This window comes from Lygodium microphyllum, chromosome 19 (genome assembly GCF_053477565.2).
Source record: "Lygodium microphyllum isolate KBCC chromosome 19, Lygodium_microphyllum_v1.1.10, whole genome shotgun sequence".
In the NCBI taxonomy this organism is placed as follows: domain Eukaryota; kingdom Viridiplantae; phylum Streptophyta; class Polypodiopsida; order Schizaeales; family Lygodiaceae; genus Lygodium; species Lygodium microphyllum.
In genome coordinates, this window is record NC_141153.1 from 100,725,929 (window position 1) to 100,748,486 (window position 22,558).

Here is a 22,558-nt window from a genome sequence, read left to right on the forward strand (position 1 = left end):
CACAAAGGCAAAGCGAAAAGAAGTGATGCCGATGAAGAGAGCTCATTATTGTGTAATAATAGCAAAAAAATTGGTAGCCTTATCTTGGCCTTAGCAATGCAATTGAAGCCCTCCACCTTCGATTGTAGGCAAAAGTGTGCAGTGTTCACTTTGTGGCCAATCTATCTCAACAATTGGAATGACAAGAGGATCATGCTCTAGGAGATTCAAGATGATGCAATCATAGAGATAAAAGACATTGCCACTCAAACTCCTTCATATCTCTCACCCATTCATATTTTCTTTCAATTGATGAAATCTCCTTCTCATCTATATAGGAGAGCCATGTCCTCTCTCAAGAGGAGGTCACGAGAGCGTGCCCACTAATGGAAACAACTATTTTTGCTCTCAAAAACATGTGCACACACACACACACACACACACACACTCTCTCTCTCTCTCCATGGGATGAAGCATTGGCATTTCACATACTAAACGAGCAATTTCTAGATCCTTGGTAAGCTGCCAAACCAAACCCCTCTAAGTTTCTACGAGGCCTTACATGTCCAAGATTGACTTGCACATAATGCCTTTAAGAGTATGGAGTGTTTTAGCCATGCAAATGTTGACTTGTGACTGACCTTGCCATATTTGACATTGGAAAGGAGAGAGAAATTGAGATGACCCCACTGTTTGGCCTTGCCACTAGGGAGACAACAAACCTTTGAGAGAGAGAGAGAGAGAGAGAGAGAGAGAGAGAGAGAGAGAGAGAGAGAGAACCTTCTTCACCACCTTGGACCTCTTATAAACTATGACAAGTTCACAAAGAACCCTCATTTTTGAGGATACTCCATCAACTTTCGTGAGTTCTAGCAATCAAATTCACTTAGTTAAGTACACCACACCCATGTCAAATTCACCGGAGGACATCGACTTGCATAGGCAGAATTTACTTGCGTGTGTCTTGGGTCTAACGTTGTATGCCTAATAAGTGAGAAATCTCTGAAATGAAGGCACAATGATGAGAGGCTAAAGGACTCTCCGTCTCGTCTTTTCGTCGTTTCCGTCTTTTGTCTTGGTCGTCATGCGCACGTCCGCAGCAGAAAATAACATCACGCACAAAAGGCAAAAAGCAACAAACATCATCAGCGAGACAAGGGGCATGGAAGACCACTACCCCACACCCTGAGGAAACACCCCTCCCCCTCCCCCCCGGCCCCGGCCCCCCCGGCCCCGTCGCGAGGCTGGAGCTTTAACAAATCAGCAAAACACTCCCTTCACCTTCTCACTAGCAATCGGCAGGTCGGAAAATCGATCCTTGCCTCATCTCGCATTGCCCAGTCTAGTGTTCAGGTCCAGACATGGCGTCCTTCCACACATATTCTGCTGCTTGGATGTTAGGTATGGCTGCCCCTCAGCTCTGGACAGAAGACATCTTGCCTTAATCATGGGGCTTACCTGCAAGATTTGCTTCGAGAATGCTTCCCAGGGACCTTCTGGCATGCATGCCCGCATCACTCCCTGTGGACATGTCTTCTGCCAGCCCTGTGCCACCACCTGGTTTCGCAGCGACTCCTCGTGTCCTGTCTGCCGGTACTGCGTTGAAGGCATTTCATCGCTCATTGCCCTGTATGATCAGGATGCAGGCCTTCAGTCATCACCTTTTGAATTGGGGGATGACAAGGTCGACCTGCCAGGGGATGCTACTTACAATGGTGCAGGGCACCCTTCTGAGAGCCATCAGAGAGAGTATTCACTGGCGACAAGGGCAAGCAGTTCATCAGGGGCAGAAAATGGAGAGGGTGGAAGATCACTTGAAGTAAAAAGTTCAAGTGACCGTGAAGCAGACTCCGGTCAAAGGCATCACGGAGATGATGAAGATGTTCATGTCAGATTTGTATTGGGGAAGGTAGCGGAGCGCTGGCAACAGGTGATGATTGAACGGGCTAAGCTCAAGGTGCAGGTAGCTCGACTTGATAAAACAAAACAGGAGCTTCTAGGGCAGCTCCAAAGGCTAACGGAGGAGAACATGGCCTTGCGGAATGCTTTGAATGGGAGGTCATGTGCTATGTCACGGCGGCGAGCTTTGCCATTTGCCACTGGGGATCTTGACAAACAACATGACCACTGGGATTCTTGGCTGTTAGGAGATGCTCCTCCCAGCTATCGCAATGGTGATTTTGAACTATCCCCTTTAGCTCGTGTGAGCACAGAACAGAGCTATATTGGGTTGGATGCTGGAATTGGAAAGGCTTATCCAAAACCCCCCGAGAAAGTCATGGAGAGGCTGCAAGCCAACAAATGGGAGTTGGTGCATACATTTAACATGCACTCAGGCCCAGTACATGGCATAGCTGTCAATCCAACAGGAAATCTCGTGGCAACAGCATCATGGGATCATTCATGTAAAGTCTATGATGTACATTTAGAGGAAGAGGTAGCTGTTCTATCGGGCCATGATCTAGGTCTATATGCTGTGAAGTTTTCACCATCCAAGCGCAATGTTGTGGGAACAGTAAGTTCGGATCATACTTGCCGACTTTGGAACGCAGAAAATGGAGTATGCCTCTGTGTTCTAGAAGGTCACACAGATGAGGTGCCTGGCTTCCCTTTTCCTCTTTTTACAGTTTTTTGTCTGCCATGTTCTTCAGCTTCTCTCTATTCCCTCTGACTGGGTAAGACAACTGATGCTTACTTCAAAGTTTACTGTGAATCAGTGCATTGCAATAGCTCCAGGTGTGGTTTTGTTTAACAAAAATAAGATGTGAAAATTGACAGTAATACACATGAAAGACCTTTACCTTGTAGGCATCCTTCTGTGTACATGTGCAGGTGCATATGCTTTTATTTCTTCCCCCTTTTTCACATACACTTACAGTCATGGAATCAAGAGAGCTTACTTTTCTAAACAAAAGTACTACGAATAGGTCCTGATATAGGAAGTGGAGGACAAGGACAGAGAGCCATGCTTCAGAGGGACACTTCTTTATAGGGAAAAGGAAAGCCAACTCATGGGTTGGTTCGATTGATTGGTCAAGCAGTTATTTGACTTTCATTGGTCAGGAATTGGTTCCCCCCTGACCTGCAGCCTCTCCACCTCTCCATCTAGCAGTTCCAGCTTTGTCCAGTTGTATCCAGGAAAATTTTCCTGTTGACAGCTTTGCTTGATTAATGGTATGCCTTATGATGGAGCTTCTGTCATGTGATGATTCCAAAGACAGCAAACAAGGCTAAGCTGACATTCCTGACTGGATAATCAGCACACAGCAAAAATGTAACTGGCCTGAGTGATGGTTCTGATCTGACGGATGGATTTGATGCTTGAAGTTGCACACAACTGTTCGCATTGATAAGGTTTTCTGACTAAATTGTCTGCCATTGATCATCACTACCATGAGTTTGTACATGTAGCCAAAAAAATCAAACCTTTTGTTAGGCATGCCAAACTAAGGCTGAACCCATACTCAACTCCAGTGTGCAATAGTGAATCAGCTCTTCCATTTTATACTTATGATTAGATTGCAAGCACTTGGACATAATCTATTCATATCTTTGTTGATGTTGCCTCATGGGTGTTCATGATTTTATTTACATTGCCATGCAGCACCTCAAAATTGTAGTCCTCCGTTAACAAGGTACAGATGTGCCCAAAGGAGTCATGTTATCAGGGCTTGTGCTAGTCGATGCATGTGACTTGAAATGTGTTCAAATTTTGCTGGCAATCGATGGTGAATCACTATGTAAATTTGTGCACCTTGCAACCCTTAGCATCCTCGAATTTATCTTCTTTGGGACAAGCAGTTGCATTTAGTGCTTACAGACTATGGAAGGTTAAGCAGAGGATGCTGTGCCAGAATTGTAGAATTTGAAGCTAATTCCTTTCCGCATTTGGTGATAGGTGAATGGGCTTGCATTTAAAAATGGTACACATCTCCTTGCAACTGCGTCTGACGATATGACAAGCAAAATTTGGGATGCAGAGAAGGGAACATGTGTAACGAGTTTGAGGGTAATCTGGCCAGTGATTTCCAGTACGATTTATTGGCATTTTAGAAAAAGATAGTTTTGATTAATTTCTTTCTCTTCTTACTATACATTACTTATGAAGCATGTGGATGCTAATGTTTCTGAGTAGTAGTTTGTCTCTTTGCAGATCTGAAGGGCAATTCTTGTGCTTATTAATTTTTTGGTTTTCAGGGTCACCGCCATGGAGTGTATGGTGTTTGCTTCCAGCCGCAAGGTCATTTACTGGCAACTGCTTCATTTGACTTAACAGCGAAATTGTGGGATCCACGTTCTGCAGAAAGCATTCGTACTTTGAGGGGACATCTAGAAGATGTCATAGGTGTTGATTTTGACAACTCTGGTAACATTTTGGCTACTGGAAGTGATGACAAGACCTGTCGTGTATGGGATCTTCGAACCGGGAATGTGTTGGAAGTGCTTGAGGACCATGGTGGGGAGGTGAAACGGGTTGTTTTCTCTCCATATAGCAAATTGCTGGCAACTACTTGTGGGGACACTACTGTTAGGCTCTTTGATACAGCCACATTCGAATGCCTTAATGTATTAAGGTAAGTTCCGAATATCAAATTCCAAGCTTTTGATCCTATTTGTGTATGGTGTGGCTGCTGATTTCATGTTGTGATGCTTACTACACCAAGCAGGTGTATGTTATGTGTGCATTTGCTGTATTAATGCAGTTCTCAAAATTTCTCACCATCCATTTGAGTACGAGCTTGCTGAGTGCTCATAGGTGCATCTCACATTGCTAAGTCAGTTCTTCAATTTATGCCTTATATGATCATATGACAAGCACTGCCACTTGAAATCATAAAACTGTGTATAAGTATCCATGTGTAACAACAGGTGTATGGTACTGACAAGCAGTTAGTCACTTGAGAAGTATCAAATCATAAACCAAACAGCAATGAAATATTATGACGAACTCTGCTGGTTTTAGTCTTCATTCCTGTGTAAAGGGATGAAGGGCTGCCTCCAATGCTTGGTTGGTATTGGCTTTCCGGTCCACTCCATTAAGAAGAAGCTATTGTTGCCTACTCAATGCTCAGTCTGAGCCCCACGCTTCACCCTCGCCTACTTAGGTTTGAGAAGCCACCTTTGGGAGTTTTTCACTATCCTAGATATCTTCTTCGGCACAATCGGTGGCACTTCCTTCATCCTCAGAATTTTCGGAGTCCATGATTCATGAGTTTTTGGATTCCCTATCTACCTAAGAGGGGGATTCAGAGGGGGATGATCTTTCTTTACCCTCCGAGGGGGCATCTACATCTACTGCGACTTCAGAGGGGGGCTCCTATTCCTCCAGTTTCAAAGGGGGTCCCCACCCACCGCTCAATCCTTCGCACACCTTGACGGAGGCCTTTTACTTTCTTCTTCTACCCTTGGTTGGGGTGGCTTTCTTCCAATGCTCATCTCACCTATTGATACCCAAGATCTGGAGGATCTACCTAGATCGGGGCCTTGGAGGTTCATCGGTGACTTGGTGACGAGGCCTTCGTATTTCTTCTTGCATGGATGCACAGAGCTAGTGGCTTCTCTCCCAAGGTTGGGTTTCCGGTTCTCTAGTTCACTTTGTCTACTATTCTTTATTGCAGGTTACCTTTCAGGTGGAAATTTTGGATCTTAGGGATTCTCTACATCTTCTTCTTGCTCTTCTTCTTGCCTTGGTTACTTGGTCAGCATGGAGCAAACTTCTGAGATCGAGTACGGGCATATCCTTATGGTTCTCGGCACCACACAAAGTTCGACATTTCTCTTATGCATTGCATATTTTCATCATCTTTGTACTAGGGCGCTTGGACAAGTGAACAATTTTCTCACGAGGGACACTGTCCAAGTGGCACTTGCTGCATGAGCATTCTTCAGCATGTAGCATTCCATCTCCACCTCACTTCTCTTCTTTCCCTTTTTGGGCCTGAGAGAGGGTGTTCAGAAACCCTTCACCCGCAGTTTTGCGTTGTGTTTTGCGTTTAGGGTTTCACAGTGGACAGCCCCAAAAAGGGGTTGGGCATGTTGGGATGTTAAGGTCCTTTATTCACCTTTGTGTATTGTATATGTGTATTATTATGTTGTACATGTTAATGCGCCCTTATGAGCCCCAAGTATAAATACATTTTATTCTTTGTGTACCAACACATTGTTGGTACACCCAAATCAGATCACACTCTCTATATCGCTCTCACTCACCTGCACATTTCTCCTGCTCCGAATCCTCACGCTTCCTCTATCCGCGTACTCAACAACTGGTATCAGAGCTCGACGGTACAAGACCGGCAGTCATTGCAGACAATGCAGTTGTTATTGAGACCAATGGATCAAACGAGCTGTTGAGGTGTAGGCAATAGCCGTAGGAAGTAGTCGCAACAGAGCGGGTGACATGCAGTATTGCATGACAGGTCAGCCGTGACAAGAGCAGGTAGCATGTGATAGTCAACAAACAATCGGGTAGACAAGACGGATTGCTCGCGATCAGGACCAGTCGACGGGGTCCAATGGGCAGGCGACAGGAGGTGCGTGTGACAAGCCAGCACCAGCGGGCAAGCGACAGGAGGCTGCGCGTGGAGGACTACTAGTGACTCGCTCTAGGTAGACCGATGGGACGGGTAGGCGATAGGTCACGTCACGCGATGGACTGACGTGACAGGATGGGCAAGTCAACGGCCCCCTCCCATTTTTTAAAATAAAAAATTTCAGTTCATTTTTATTTCTTCCCTTTCAGGCTTTCACACACATAAGCACAGATCATAAATCTGTCCAAATCTGCTTCTCGAAATTTGGGTTTTTCCCAGATTTGATGCTGTTTATGCTTGACAATGACATTTGTGTCAGAAATTGCAGACATTGTGTATGCTGACCTCAGTTAAATTAGGGATTCTGGCAAATTTGTTGAAATTTTGCTCATCTGAGTAAAATTTCTTGATATTGGACATGAAAAAATGTGGGCTTTTCATGTATTGATAAAATTTTGCTCAGTTGGGTCAGATTGGCTGACATTTACACACTGTTGGACCTGGAAATTTGGGATTTTGTGCAGATTTTGGTAAATTTCTGTAGTATTTACCCGTGTGGTGGTTGGTTTATGTAAAAACTGCAGAGGTTTATTGCTGGTTGGGCAAGAACAACAGTGTATTTGTTGGTTTAGCTTGTGCTCTTGCAGTTTAGTGCATTTACACTTGTGTTTGTGATAAAAACAGCTGCAACTTCTTCCAATTTTGACATTAAGAGTTTGATGAAAATCAAACGGTTTGATGGTTAGGGTTTTGACCTTTGGAAAGACCGTATGCAGGGCATATTGTTCTTAAAGGATTGTGAGGATGCTTTGCAAGATGTAAACCCCCACAAATGTCTGATGCAAATTGGGCCAAAGTCAACAAAAATGCTGTGGCTTATATAAAGATGGGTGTCATTGATGACATTTTGACAGATATTAAGGGCTTAGAGACTGGTCATGCAATATGGGAGAAGCTGAAAACTACCTATGAGATCACCACACCTGTTAATCAGGTGCATTTAATACTCAAGTTGGTGAATATGCGGCCGGATGAGTCCAACCTTGCAACTGAGCACTTGAGTGTATTTACTGGTATTTTAAATCAGCTCAAGGATGCTAATTGAGATTTTGATGATAAGTTGAGGGCGATCTTTCTGATCATGACATTATTTGATTCGTGGAAGACCTTGGTAGTTTCTCTCAATAATAACCCTAATCTCTCATATGATGGTGTGGGGTTCAATCTTGAATGAAGAAATTAGACGTAAGTCTAGTGGAGAAGGCATCAACTCAGCTTACAATGTTAGAGGCAAGGCTAAAAAGAAAAATGCAAATGCTAGATAGAGAATCAGAAGCAAGAGCAAAGGAAAGGAAAAGAGTGATGTTACTTGCTATCAGTGTGGTTGGAAGGGCCACAAGAAGCCTGATTGCAGGTACTACAAGAAGGAATAAGAGAGAAAGAAGAATGTAGAAGACAAAAAGAAGAAAGGGGATAAGACATATACATTTGAGGCAGCCAAAGGCAAGGAAAAGGCCAATGTGGCCTTAAATGTAGTCATAAAGGAGCTCTCAGATGTAGGGGCTATAGTATATACAGTAGATTATGATGCCCTTGTATGTCACATGCAGGATATGTAGATTACTTTTACTGATGTGATTGATGCACTTTTGTCAGTTGATAATGGTGTCACGCAGACTTGGATTGTAGACTCTGGTGCCTCTTTTCATGTAACTCCTTGCTTGGAGTGTTTTGCTATGTTCAATGCAGGTAGTTATGAAAAAGTATATCTTGGAAATAACCATGCTTGCATCATTCATGGGATAGGCACTGTATACTTGTCTCCGGATAATGGGCAAGAGCTTGTGTTGAAAGATGTGAGATATGTGCCTGGCATCAAGAAGAGTTTACTATCTGTTGGTAAGCTTGACTTGCATGGTTACACTACATTGTTTGGTGGTGGTTTGTGGAAATTGAAAAAGGGTTTCATGCTGATTGCAAAAGGAACCAAGAAGGGCACCTTGTATTATCTGCACTGTAAAGTTTCGAATGGCAAGTTTCTTACAGTTGTGCTGAAATTGGCTGTCATTTGGAGTTGTGGCACAAGGGATCAGGTTATATGAGCCAGAAAGGACTTGATGTCCTTACCTTTTTGAAGAGGGTTGATGGAAAAGCTCTAAACTTGATTTTTGTAATGATTGTCAATTTGGAAAGCAAATGAAAAATTCCTTTTACTCTGGTGTCCCTTGTAAGTCCAATGTCTTGGACTTAGTGCATTTTGATGTATGTAGTATGCCCTTGAAATCGTTGGGTGGTGCTGCATATTTTGTCTCTTTTATTGATGATTGTTCCAGGAAGATTTGGAAAAAGAAAAGTGAAGTGTTTGCTGTTTTTAAAACTTTTCATGTATTTGTGACCACTCAGATAGGTAGAAAGTTGAAATGCTTGAGAATTGATAATGGGGGTGAGTTCACATCTATTGAGTTTAAGTCTTTTTGTGACTTGCATGGAATCAAGAGGGAGCTTACAGCTCCTTACAACCCTTCTTCAAATGGTGTGGTTGAAGGATACAATAGGACTTTATGTGAGAGAGTGCGGTGGATGTTGTCCATTGCTAATCTCTCTCATGAATTTTGGGGAGAGGCACTTAAAACCGCGGTTCACATTTGCAACCGCTCTCCAAACAGGTCCTTAAATAATGGCATCCTTGAGGAGGTTTGGTATGGCAAATTGGTCTCATATGACCATTTATGGACATCCGGTTGTGATGCTTTTGTGCATATTAGAGATGAGAACTTGACCCGAAATCCACCAAAGGCATTTTCACGGGCTATGGTGATGAGGGTGAATTTGGCTATAGAGTGTGGTTACCACAGTCCAAGAAAATTGTTCGCAGCCGTAATGTTGTGTTTAACGAGGCAAAGTTACTGAAAAGTACTTTAGCCTTTGATGAAGACATGAAAAAGGTCAAATTGTAGAATTTGCAGCCATCTATTACTTCAAATGATGATCCTCATGATGCTGTACCACAGGCTGAAACTGATGATCAGCCGGTTATTTTTGAGCTAGATGATGATGGACAGCAAATAGAAGCACAAGGAGGTCATCGACAACAAGATAGACTTGTTGATTATGAAAATGTAGGTGCTGGAAATGAAAATGAAGGTGCTGTACAGCATGAACAGCATGCTAAAAATGGCTTACAACAGCCAATAAATGCTGAAAATAATGCCTCCAGATGTAGATCCAATTCCTAAGAATGTAGATCATTGGGTACGCAAGTCTACACGTTTAAGAAGGTAGCCACATATCTATGACCCGATTCCTAAGAATGTGGATCATATGTATGTGGGTGAGCCTCTTACATATAAAGAGGCCAAGCCATGCAAATTCAGCAATAATTAGGAGCTAGCTATGCAAGAAGAGATTAAATCTCTGTATGCTAATGATACTTGGGATCTTGTGTCGTTGCCCAAAGGAAGAAAGCCTATTCCAAACAAATGGGTTTACAAAGTAAAGACAGGTGATGGGAAACCCTAGTACAAGGCAAGATTGGTTGCCAAAGGGTATGCACAGAAGGAAGGGATTGACTTCCAAGAGGTCTTCTCACCTGTTGTGAAGATGACCACTCTACGTGTGCTTTTTGCTCTCATTGCTGTATTGGATTTAGAGTTGTACCAAATGGATGTGAAAACAACTTTTCTGCATGGTGACATTGATGAGGAAATCTACATGAAACAGCCCGAGGCCTTTGTAGTTCTTGGAAAAGAGCAGTTGGTGCGTAAACTAAAACGCAGCTTGTATGGGCTGGAGCATGCACCACGGTAGTGGTACAAAAAGTTTGACACTTTTATGCTCTCTCATGGGTTTACACGCAGTCATGCAAATCATTGTTTGTACATGAAAAAGGATACAAATGGCAACCCCATCATACTTGTTTTGTATGTGGATGATATGTTGCTAGCTGGGAAAAGAAAGACTAGCTTGGATGCTCTCAAAGATAATTGAAATCAGCTTTCTCCATGAAAGATTTGGGGAATAAAGAGCATATATTTGGCATGAGGATTCGCAGGGATAAAATGCAGAAATTGCTGTTCTTATCTCAAGAGAAGTACATTGAAAAGATATTGGACAGATTTAACATGGCTGAAGCTAAGCCTCTTGGGATGTCCTTACCTCCATATCTTAAGCTTAGTAAAGCCAACAGCCCACAAGATGACATGGAAGCCAATGCTATGAAGGGAGCCCCTTATGCATCAATTGGTGGCTCTCTTATGTATGCTATGGTCGCTACTCGTCCATACATTGCTCATGCAGTGGGAGTTGTCAGCAGGTTTATGTCAAATCCTGGCAAACCACATTGGGAGGTTGTCAAGTGTATTCTTGGATATCTAAAAGGTACACAAACGACGTGTATTTGCTATGGGCAGGGTGCACTTAGTCTGTAGGGTTATTGTGATGTAAACATGGAAGGTGACTTGGACACTTGCAGCTCCACTAGCGGGTATGTCTTTACAGTTGCTGGCCGGGTTGTCTCTTGGTGCTCTAGGTTGCAAAACATCGTAGCATTGAGCACTATTGAAGCTGAGTACATATTAGCTATTGAAGCTTCTAAGAAAGCTATATGGTTGAGTAGACTTGCAGAGGATCTCGGCATGTCTATGAGTACTCCAGTGTTGGGATGTGATAGCCAGAGTGCTGTGTATCTGGCTAAGAATGCCATGTATCATTCACACACAAAGCATATAGATGTGCGATATCACTTTATCAAACAGATTCTGGTCTAATCACATTGACCAAGATTAAAACATAGGACAACCTTGCAGATGCTCTTACTAAAAGTTTAAGCAAGGCTCAACATGAGCATTGCATACGACTAGTGGGAGCTTGTTAAAGGTTCACTTCGGACCTTTTAAGTGGGAGATTGTTGGGATGTAAAGGTCCTTTATTCACCTCTATGTATTGTACATGTATATTATTATATTGTACATGTGAATGCACCCTTACGAGCCCTAAGTATAAATACATTTTATTCTTTGTGTACCAACACATTGTTGGTATACCCAAATTAGATCGTACTCTCTCTTTGTTGCTCTCACTGACCTGCACATTTCTCTTGTTGCAAATCTTCATGCTTCCTCTATCCGCGCACTCAACAGGGCGCCCACAGTGGGGCGCCACCCTAGACAATTGACGCGCTCCCTTCAGGCGCCACCCTAGACAGTCTCTTGCCTATTTATAATTGCCTCTGTCACTCGTTCTTCACGGCTGATTCATTCAATCCGTCACCTTCTCTCCAGCCTCTCCACTTCCCTCACATCTCTTCAGGAGGACATTGCGGTTCGTGGTTGTCTTCATCATCTTCCTTGTGCTACAGCACCCTTGTTCCCTCGTATCACATTCACTTCATGTTTTAGATCTTCATCATTCCATTCATCAGAGTTTCTTCTCTCTTCTCTTCTCTTCTCAGTGTTTACCGAGTACACTCCGTGTTCCTCCTTGCAGACCTTACTGTCTCGCTGGTATGTTATCTTTTGACAATAGGAGCTAGTGGATCTAGCTTTATTAAAGCTTTTACTATAGGTTCGGAATAATGGGACAATAAAAAGGCGAAGAAGGCCAAGAACAAGAAGAAACAATTTAAGCTCTTGGAGGGAGGTCTAAATGCTGAGTGTGGGAAGGGTATCCGTCTTGAGGAGAAGTGTTAGAATAAATATGCTCACCTTTGTTTGAAAGTAAAGGATGGAGCTAAATCATCTGAGCCTTCCTCTACCTTTGCTCCAGCTATTACTTACGATCTATGATTCTTCGTATCCATGAGATAGAGGAGTCTTCTTCATCAACTATCTCATCTTCAAAGATGTCTTAGCTTATTGACAATGATGCTTCAAGTTATATGACTTCTTGAGGAGATTTGTTGTTGGATCTTCATTCATCAAAGGGTATAATCACTATTGGTGACATTTCTTTGGTGCCTATTAGTGGTGTTGGCAATATGCCATTATTGTAAGACTGTGCGTTGAACTTCATTTTGGAAGTCTTACATGTTTCAAATTTGGGCTTTCCGCTTCTCTGTAACAAACCTTTTGTATATCAATTGTTACCAAGACATATTGACTCAATAATTCCAAAATAATTTGATGCTCATGTACGTTGAAAGATGATTTATATTATTGAAGTGTTTTAAAATATGAATAAATGTGCATCTTTTTGTTTAAGGGTAGCTAATGGTCAGAACGCTGTATAATTATACTTGGGTCTGTCAGAAGTGGTGCAACAATGTTTCAGAGAGGGATTCTTAGGATGATGATGAGCTTATTCATCGATAGACTACATCAACGGATTGTTAGAAGTGGTGCAGCAATGGTAGCATAGACAAGTGCAAAAATAAAGTGTTGAATACAAGATAAAAATGAAAAAAAATAGTCCACGGAAGAACATTGCAAAGAAGAGAACTTAGAGATGTGCTCGGGAAATGGAATCCATATACTAAATATGAGATAGTTGTATATAATAGTGAGTCATTGGTTACGTGGGCACTGGTACTGGCTCCTCTTTCCAATAGGAAGTCCACATAAAGAATGATAATGACTATATGATCAAGGAGGAGGAGAAGCCTAATAAATAGGCACAAAATAGGCCACGACGGTTGGCTATCATTAAATGCTGGCTGATTGGCACAAAATGCTAGTCTAGCATAAAATGCCAAGCTAATAAAATGCCTAAAATATATATAAAAGTGCCTAACCCATCAGGCATGCATAGACTCATATATAAGTTGACAATTGTGTGATATGCTCTCTCAAATCATGGGTGATCTGATACAATACAATGATATAATGATAATAACTCATCAACGTAGAACCACCAGAGTAGAACCATGGATATCCAAGCAGTGGGTGATCAAGTCACCACGAAGGTATTAGCAGCTATGTCAGCTCATGTGTGAGTCTGAGTTGCAAAGGCTTGGGCACATTATTTAGGCATTTTTTATTGTGTCATTTTATGGTCATATTGAGCATTTATTGCTGGCCAACCAGCATTAAATGCTGGCTGACCTTACATATTTTATGGCATTATTTGTGCCTATTTATTCTGGGCTCCTCCTCCTCAGTTGGTCAGTTCACCACTTGGAGTTCCCGTGGAGAGAGGAGTCGGTGCCGGTGCCCACGCAGCCAGTGACTCACTATTGTATATGACAGTCTCGTGTCTAATATATGGATTCTATTTTTCTAGCATACATCTGAGTTCTCATCTGTATTGTGTTCTTTCTTTCCCTTTCTCTTTTGTCTTGTGTTTCAGCGGTTTATTACAGCTTATGTTCATGCTTCTAGTGCTGCACCACTTTTGACATGGTATTGGATTTCAGGACTTGTGCACCTGCTATGTTTTCTTGCTGATTTCGAGACTGTTTTCACCCTTGCCAATCAAGTGACTGCTGCTTCATATAAGCGACCTGTTTTACCTGCGCTTTTTGCAGATTTGCCATCGCATGATGTCTACAGTCCCTCTACTGCCTGTGTTTTCAGTTTTCAGGCTGTTGCGACAGTTTTTCAGCCTATTTGTGGCAGTACTCAGTCTGCATTTTGGTGTTCCTAACTCCTTTCTGGCTGGGCGACTATACCTTCAGGCCGTTTTTACTGTTTTTGACTGATTTGTTGATTTTTAGCAGCAGCCTTTGTCTTCTTTTGGTCAGATTTTGGGTTATACTGTATGTGAACTCTTGTTTTTTGCAGTTTGTGCTCGTGTTTTGGCTGTGTTCCCTCTCCAAATACCTTCTCTTCTCTACTTCTATTCTAAATCCTCTACAGATGGCTCCTCCATGCATATCCACTGATGACAAGCTCCATGGACCTGATTATTACACGTGGAGTGCGGTGATGAAGGCCAGGTTATCCAGAAGTGGTTATGGTACTTGGTTGGCGGAGCTCTTGCATGCCCTCAACAACCTTCTTCTATTCTAGTTGATTTTGATGAAGACAACCATGAGGAAGCAGTGCTTACATGGAATTTGGATGATGCCCGTGCTTATTCGGCCTTACTTCAGTGTATTTCCAAAGAAGTCCTACCGGCGGTCACCTCCTGCAGGACAATTTCAGACATGTGGTTGAAGTTGCAGTTAATGTACGAGACTCCTTCCACCATGAGGGCCGTTACTCTCTATGGCCAACTCCAACAACTGAAGTTTAAGATACAATCCAATCATTCCTACTTCGAGTTATCCAAATCCAGGATGAGCTTTGCACTATGCGGTCTGCCCTATCAGAGGCACATCTTGTTGGTACGGTACTCTACAAGCTTCCTCGGGAATTTGATGGAGTGGCGAATGCTTTACGGGTGTAGACATCTACGACTTCTGTTATTTTCTTCGTATGTCCTTGATGCTACTTGAGCATGAGGCGACTTTGCGACTATAGGGGCGGTTTCTGTCACATTATTGAGGTTCAGGTGAGGCTCTTGCAGCTTTAGAGAGAGGTTTGCAGATGAAAAAGTCGAAGGCCCAATGTTATCACTGTGGCAAGAAGGGGCACTTGCGGAAGGACTACAAAGAGTTAGCGGCTTCCAAGAAGAAAAAGAAGCATTAGACGAAGTAGGATGTGGACTCCTCTGATGAGTCATCATCTGTCTCAAATTCCGACTCAGATCCTCTGACCAAGGCACGAAAGGGATCCTCTTCTTCGGATCATGGGAAGGGCTTGGTGGCCCCTTCCTTAGCTGCTTTCTAGTGGTGGTGATGAGGTCATCCCTCATGACTCTCCAGTGCTAGAGAGAGGGAGTGTGAGAGGGTGGTGAGATGGGGCAGCTGTGCCTCATCTATATTTCTATACAGATGTACAGGATCCAGAGAGGGACGTCCTTGATGCATCAACCGAAGTCTGGCAGGTACAAATTCTGGAGCTAGGATTGACATCCCGCTTCATGATGGGTTGGTTGTTTGATAGAGAGCGGGTGGCTTTCGTCTGGAGCTCACAAGGAGACACTTTGGTGATTTTGGCTAAAGGAGGGGATCCATGGTCATTTATGTGCTATGGCATTAGTGATAGGATGGTCATGTGTGCTACATCAGTGGCATTGTTGACAGACATTGAGAGCTACTATAATCTTCTCTATTTTCCGGAGTTGGTACGATCGACATCGACATCAGGTTCTCTCCAAGGCACCTTGGTGGTGGCTTGATCACCCACTGCTTGGGTATCCATGGTTCTACTTGGTGGTTCTATGTTGTATGGTTTATGATTCATTCTCATTGTACCATTGTATTGTATTAGAGCACCCATGATTTGAGAGAGGGTGTTAGCAGATGTATCAGCTCATGTGTGAGTTTGAGCTGCAAAGGTTTGGGCACATTATTTAGGTTATTTAGGCATTTTTAATTGCGTCATTTTATGGTCATATTGGGCATTTATTGCTGGTCGACTAGCATCAAATACTGGCCGATTTGACATATTTTGTGGCATTATTTGTGCCTATTTATTCTGGGCTTCTCCTACTCAGTTGGTCAGTTCACCACCTGGAGTTCTCGTGGAGAGAGGAGCTGGTGCCAGTGCCCATGCAGCCAGTGACCCACTGTTGTATATGACAGTCTCGTGTCTGATATATGGATTCCATTTCTCAAGCATACATCTGAGTTCTCATCTGTATTGTGTTTTTTCTTTCCCTTTCTCTTTTGTCTTGTGTTTCAGCAATTTATTATAACTTACGTTTACGCTTCCATTGCTGCACCACTTCTGATAATAGGTGCCTTGGAGAGAACCTGATGTCGATGTTGTTCATACTAGCTCCTGAAAATAGAGAAAAACCATAGTACGTCTTTGTGTCCAACATCAACGTCTCGCAATAGCATACAAGACTATCCTGTCAAAAATGCTTTTGAACATATGTGACTATGGATTTCCAACCTTTGGCTAGATTACCAGAGTGTCCCCTCATGTGAGCTTTAGACTAGGAGCCAAGTGTGCTCTTTGTCAAATAAGAGCCCACGTGTGCACATGTATACCTAATAGATGAGGTATGTGTGAGTGCGCAACGGAAGTAAGAACATGAACATAGAGAGAGAGAGAGAGAGTAGAAAATGAAGGAAGAAAGACGGCACCGACTTAAATGAATGCTGGATACAAAGATGTGGACTGATCAGTCCCTGCACGCAGCCCAGAGCTTTAGTGAGGGCACTAAATCAGGCTGGGAAAGATGGTAGCACCAATGTTGGAGAGGAGACGAAGCAGTGTGTGCTGAATGTGCTAGAAGAAGTGAGTGAGGCTGAATAGGGGGACTGCTATATATAGCCCCCAACCTTTAGATTTGGACGACCTGTTGGCGGTAGCCCTTAAACTAGCCAACTGCCCAAGAAATGGGGCGATTGCATAGAAAATGCCCTAAATGGGCAAACTGCCACCCAAAAAAAAAATGCATACTAAAATAGCAATACCCTAGATTGACAGAGCTTCTCCGTCTCCTGCCAGAACAGGAGCTCACAACCAGGAGATGATAGACAAACATACAAAATAGGGCAGGCTAACACTCCCTCTCACATCTTGGGAGGATCTAAAGACCCAACAAGCGCATGTGATGAAGCAAAGAACCCTGAGACAAAGGCTTTGTGAAGAGATCAACCGCATTGTCCGCCGTGGGACAATAGGCCACCACTAGCTCTGAATCCATGATCCGCTTGCGAACATAGTGATATTGAACCTCAATGTGCTTTGTGCGAGCATGAAACATCGGGTTCTTCGCTAGAGCAAGGGCACTCTGGTTGTCCATGCGGAGCTTCGTAGGTCCTGTCTGGGGAAAGCCAATCTTTGCCAGCATACGACCGAGCCAAACTGCCTCCATAGCGGTCAAACATAAGGCCCGATACTCAGCCTCTGTAGAAGAAAGAGCCACCGTAGGCTGCTTCTTGCTGCTCCAAGAGATAGCTTTTGATCCAAGAGAAAATGCATAACCTGTAGTGGATCGTCTCGAAGCCACATCACTTGCCCAATCAGAATCACTCCATCCAGAAAGAGTGACCCCCTCTCCATACATGATCCTACGGGAGATCGAGTCCCTTGCAAATACTGAAGGACATGCAAGGCAACCCTCTAGTGATCTTGTGTAGGAGTCTGCATAAAAGAAGACAACAAAGCGACCACAAAAGAGATATTCGGCTGAGTGTGGATAAGCCAGATAAAAGAGCCAATAAGGCACCTGTAACGGATGGGATCAGGAAGGGGAACTCCATCTACCACAAGCTTGGACTCAGGGACCATGGGGCAAGAAATAGGCCTACACTTGGCCATACAAAACTCCAAAAGAAGCTTGGAGATGTACCTGTGGTGGGAGATAAAAATGCATTGTGTCATTTAATAGATGTCCAATCCAAGAAAGAAGTGGAGGATCCCAAGATCCGTCATGTTAAACTCTTGCTGAAGAATAGTTTGAGTGTGAACCACCTCCTGAGTGTCGCTCCCTGTAATGATAAGATCATCAATATACAAAATCAGCAAAACACAACGGCCACCCGCAACCTGGTGTTGAGCTAAAAATGCATTAGCTTTACTAAAACAGCCCCAAAACATGCTTAATTAATGAAGAAACTTTGTTGGTTTAAAAGAAATGGGTTCCTAGAGAGTGTCTGTGTCCCATAAGCACAAACCCACTTGGGAGGGCCCAATTTTTCTATAAATAAGTATGCTACCCTCCATTCAGTCCTCAATCACGTTTTTGCAGGTTTCAAGCGTTTTCAGCTTGCTACCCACACCCCTTTTGTGGAGGACATCGCAGTCTTAGCTGTCCCTTGCTGTCATCTACAGTCTGGTGCTTGTTTCTAGCCTTCCATCTACAGCAGAGCAACTGTTGCTGGTTACTCTCCATTCAGAAAATAATCTCTTTTTTGCAGATTTCAGGTATTTCAGCTTGCTGCCCACTCCCTGGATGCGGAGAACATCGCGGTTCAAGCTGGCCATTGCTGTCTATAACAGTCTGGTGCATGTTTTCAGCCTACCATACACTATTTAGAGCTGATTTTAGCATACTGACTGCTGTTGCTAGTTTTTCCTGCGTTTTTAGTCTCTCTCTCTCGTGCACTGCCGTCGCCGTCTGCATCAGATTCAGCCTTCCTTGGTTGCGTTTGCCAGTGTTTGACATCCGGAGGCTGCCTCGCTGCGATTCAGGATCCATTCAGAGTACAACACCCTCTCCAGCTCATTACCCTTGCCTTGATCCTTGAGATACAGGAGTTCGAGGTTCAATATTCATTCACTGCATAGCGTGTTTGCTGCATAAGCATTGTATTTTCAGCAGTCATATCACTTCATTTATTTTTTGTGTTCATTGTCTGCTGATGCAGGGCTTATTGCCTGAGCTTTATTCTCAACTTCAGTATTTTGACTTAGCGTCAGAGCAATGGGCACACTTGATTGACCGCTATGCGGCTCGAGATAAGACTTGTATGAATCTTAACCATGAGCTCCAAAATTTCAAAATCTCTGATCCGGATGACTTAAAAGTCAAGTTGGTTGAGTATCAGCATCTTCTTGCCGAATTCTCCACTACGGGGACTCCCAAGTTCTCTGATGATCAGGTCACACTGTTTCTAAACAAATTCCCTAGAAAATTCTTTAATTTTGTGAAAAGTATAGTTTCCAAGCCCACCATGCCTACTTTCTATGAATTTCAATGTTAGCTATTGTGTTATGCATGGTTGTTCGATCAATTTCATATGAATACTACCTCAGAGGGGGCTATTGTTACTCATTCTTAGAAGGGGCAACAAGGGAAGGGTAAACAAAATCAGACCTCTACTTAAAAACAAAATCAGTTCGAGGATTCGCAAGGAAACTCCCAATCACAACTCAAACCACTGAGTGGCAGAATGTAACTAAAAAGAATAGGTATTGTTAACATTGTCAAAAAGGCTAGCCATTTTGACGATGAGTGTCGATCAAAGGCAAGAGGCACACCACCAAAACTTAAGTCTCAGACCCCCGTCCCTCAGTTGGGCAATCCCTAGCAGGGGAGGTAGGGTGATGTGGCAAGGGGCAGTTCAAAGGTCAGACTCATACTGCCACTGCTCAGCCATCTCAGTCGACAACGTTCTCAACTCTAGAGGGCTTGTGTGACTGGTCTACAAAGGCCCACATCGTCTTTGTAGAGACATCAGATGTGAGTCTCGTTCGTATCTGTGAGTTGTCTCTCCACAAGGTTACCGCAGAGGCCCACTTATCACAGCTGAGCACTTCAGCTTCTGTTTGGATTGTGGACAGTGGAGCTACACATCACATGACTTGTATAGAGGACATCTTTTGTACTCAAGCCCTTGCAGCCGAGCGAGTCTGCGTAGGAAACAACTCCTCGGTCAAGATTCAGACTGAAGGTTGCGTCAGTTTTGCCACTGACAAGGGTCCGGATTTGGCTTCGCTGGACTATGTATACCATGTCCCTCGCCTTAGCGTGAACTTGTTATCTGTTCAGTGGCTTTGCTGGTTGGGGCGAGCAGTTTTCTTTACATCGACCACAGTCGAGGTCCTTGACTCCGAGACTGGTTTAGCGATTGCTCTCAGTGAGGCACAACCCAATGGTCTATACCACATGATACACTTTTTGACCAAGCTGATAGCCCAGAACCTCATGTTCCATAGCTTCTAGGGCTTAGCCACATCTCGAGAGCCTACGAACAATGATTGTCTTTGGCATCTTAATTTCAGTCCAATAATAAATCAATAAATCAAAAAATACATGACATTGCATAAACTTTGGCAATTGCCCAACCTGAATTTTAAATTCCTAAGCCCCTTGAAAGTATTGAAAGTCTCCACAAACCCTAATTATAGACATTAAATGATTTACATGCCTAATTGCCATGACACCAAAAGTCTTTTCCAAAGGGCTATTCAATGTCTGCGACCAACATTTGTCCTAGTTACCATTTTGGCATGTGTCATCAATACCCCCCATTGCCCAAGCTAGGATATTTTGTCACTGTGACTCACATTCAACTTAGCTTCACAAGTGCACCTCACATGTGCAAGTGTCTGAAAACCATCAAGTTAAAAATTCACAATCCCGTGACACAAGATGCGAACTTCACTTCTCTTTTTGAGTTGCTATCTACATCTAGTGCGCAGTTAGAAGAGGCAGAGCCCTACCTCCCCAAGAGACCCTCCGGTCTAGTAGACTGTGGAGGCTGGCTTTTCACTTGGTTAAGATTTTTGTGACACTGATCAAGAAACTACCACTCTTCCCACCTGCATAGCTTTAGATTCTAGCAAGGCGCTCTGTAGCTCGTACTCTCTCTTTTGCTGCATATTTCGACTTTTACTAACCTACATCTTACATCTTTAGCATGTTTATATATTGGTAGTGGGAATACCTAAAAATTACAAAATGCACAAACCATAAAAGCATTTTCATTGAAGTAGAGATGTGCATGCTCTATTCTCATGGGTACTTATGCTTATTGCTTGTGTTTCAGTGTGGAACTAATGTGTACAGAGACCTACTGTTTTTCTTGGGTAGAGGCTTGGGATAGTTTGACACTCCTATCTTGGTTGTGCTCTTTGGGTGGGCTTCACACTCCGGACCAGCATGGAGGCTGTTGTTGCAATGGGAGAGAAGAATAGAGTATAGAGAAGGTATTGTACAAGATTAGGCTGGAGATTGTAGTAGGCACACAAATAACCTTCTATTAGATAGTAGTCCTTTTAAAGAAGAACCTCCCTTTGCATGAGTGAAAAGTGCGCTGCCACCGCACCAAAGTACAAATGCGAAGTGTACTCATAGGTCAAAATGAAGCACTGCTTTCTAGTCAGTGGTTCACATTCAAACAGGTAGGCATGCAGGCCAAGTAATGAATGGGTGCCTGCGGTTTTTGCTTGAAACAAGTGAGCAAGGTTGTATGACAGTGGTTTTGATCATGTGTTGCATCATGTGATACTTTGAACAAGAGTTTTGTGAGCTTCTTGATGAATATTTTAGGATATTTTGCCGCTGGTTGCCTTTAATGTCAATACTGTTGGGGGTGAAGCCTACTTCAAGTGATTTAGAGATCAAAATTAATAGTTATGCTTGCCAAGTAACTTTCTTAACCAAGGGTTTTTAGTTTGCTTAAAACAAGCGAGCAAGCTTGTGAGACTGGTTTTGGTCATAACTTTGTAATCTGTGACACCTTGTACTGGTTTGAAGTGATGAACTACTTGCTTGCAGCTTTTGGATCAAAGAGAGTGATTTGTAACACTTCTATATAGTGAAAACCAGTCCTAACACCTATTATTTGTTTTGCAGTTCCCATGGTGATCATGTGTTTGATGTTGCATGGTCTCCAACTGCAGAGTTTCTGGTCACAGCTAGTCATGACCATTTATGGAAGCTATGGATACCGAAAGTGCAGGAATTGGGTGTACTGTCATCAAATTTCAGTCATTTGTAGAGTCAAAGAGATGCTGTGTTGCTTATTGGTTCTGTCCGTCTTCTAAGGGATTGTCCTGTTAGTGGATATGAACCTCAGGCTGCACAAGAGTAGTTAATATAGAAGGCAAATGCATCTGCCTTCTTGCACTGCTTTAAGTTATGCTGTGCAGATAAATTTATGCAAGGGTATCATCAATAGTTGGTCAACAAGTTGTCTAAACAACCCACAAATATCAGTTGTACACAAGTAATACATATGGGGACTTGTTGATACAAAACCCTGTTATCTGGCATGTCATCATAACAGCTATTTCTTTGCTGATGTTCTAATATGTTACAGAACCGAGTGCAATTAAGTACCATCAGCTGGGCATGTTGATTTCGTTGAGTGATTCATTTGCAAGAATGTAGTTTATAACATCAGATATTGCAGCTGCGTGGGCAATAATCAGGTTCGACTAGCCCTAAAAGATAAGTTGAAAATCACACTTCTGAAGTGTCTTTGTTTGTACGCTGATGTAATTTGATTGAAGAATGCCCCAACGTCGTGTCAACTGGATACATAGAAAATCTTTGGGCTCCATTCTAACAAATTTTGTGTGAGATTTGTTAGCATATTTGATATGTATATATGGGAACTAGGGCCAAGAGAATGTGGAGAGATGAGGATGATGAGCTTGAAG

At 43.1% G+C, this 22,558-nt stretch overlaps 1 protein-coding gene across 1 annotated transcript; it reads left to right on the forward strand.

Annotated features, from left to right (window-relative positions):
- Window positions 1–1,131: 1,131 nt before the first annotated feature.
- On the forward strand, window positions 1,132–22,333 carry LOC148020205 (uncharacterized). Its single transcript, XM_087700514.1, has 4 exons — window positions 1,132–2,575; window positions 3,878–3,988; window positions 4,177–4,553; window positions 21,750–22,333. Exons 1-4 carry the CDS (start codon window positions 1,427–1,429, stop codon window positions 21,892–21,894), a joined length of 1,782 nt encoding a protein of 593 aa, XP_087556640.1. The 5' UTR covers window positions 1,132–1,426; the 3' UTR covers window positions 21,895–22,333.
- Window positions 22,334–22,558: the final 225 nt, after the last annotated feature.

Coding starts and splice junctions, on each gene's coding strand:
- LOC148020205 (XM_087700514.1), top strand. CDS start 1,427: ATGGGGCTTACCTGCAAGATTTGCTTCGAGAATGCTTCCCAGGGACCT. Junction 3,989..4,176: donor CATGTGTAACGAGTTTGAGG/GTAATCTGGCCA, acceptor TTTGGTTTTCAG/GGTCACCGCCATGGAGTGTA. Junction 4,554..21,749: donor GAATGCCTTAATGTATTAAG/GTAAGTTCCGAA, acceptor TTTGTTTTGCAG/TTCCCATGGTGATCATGTGT.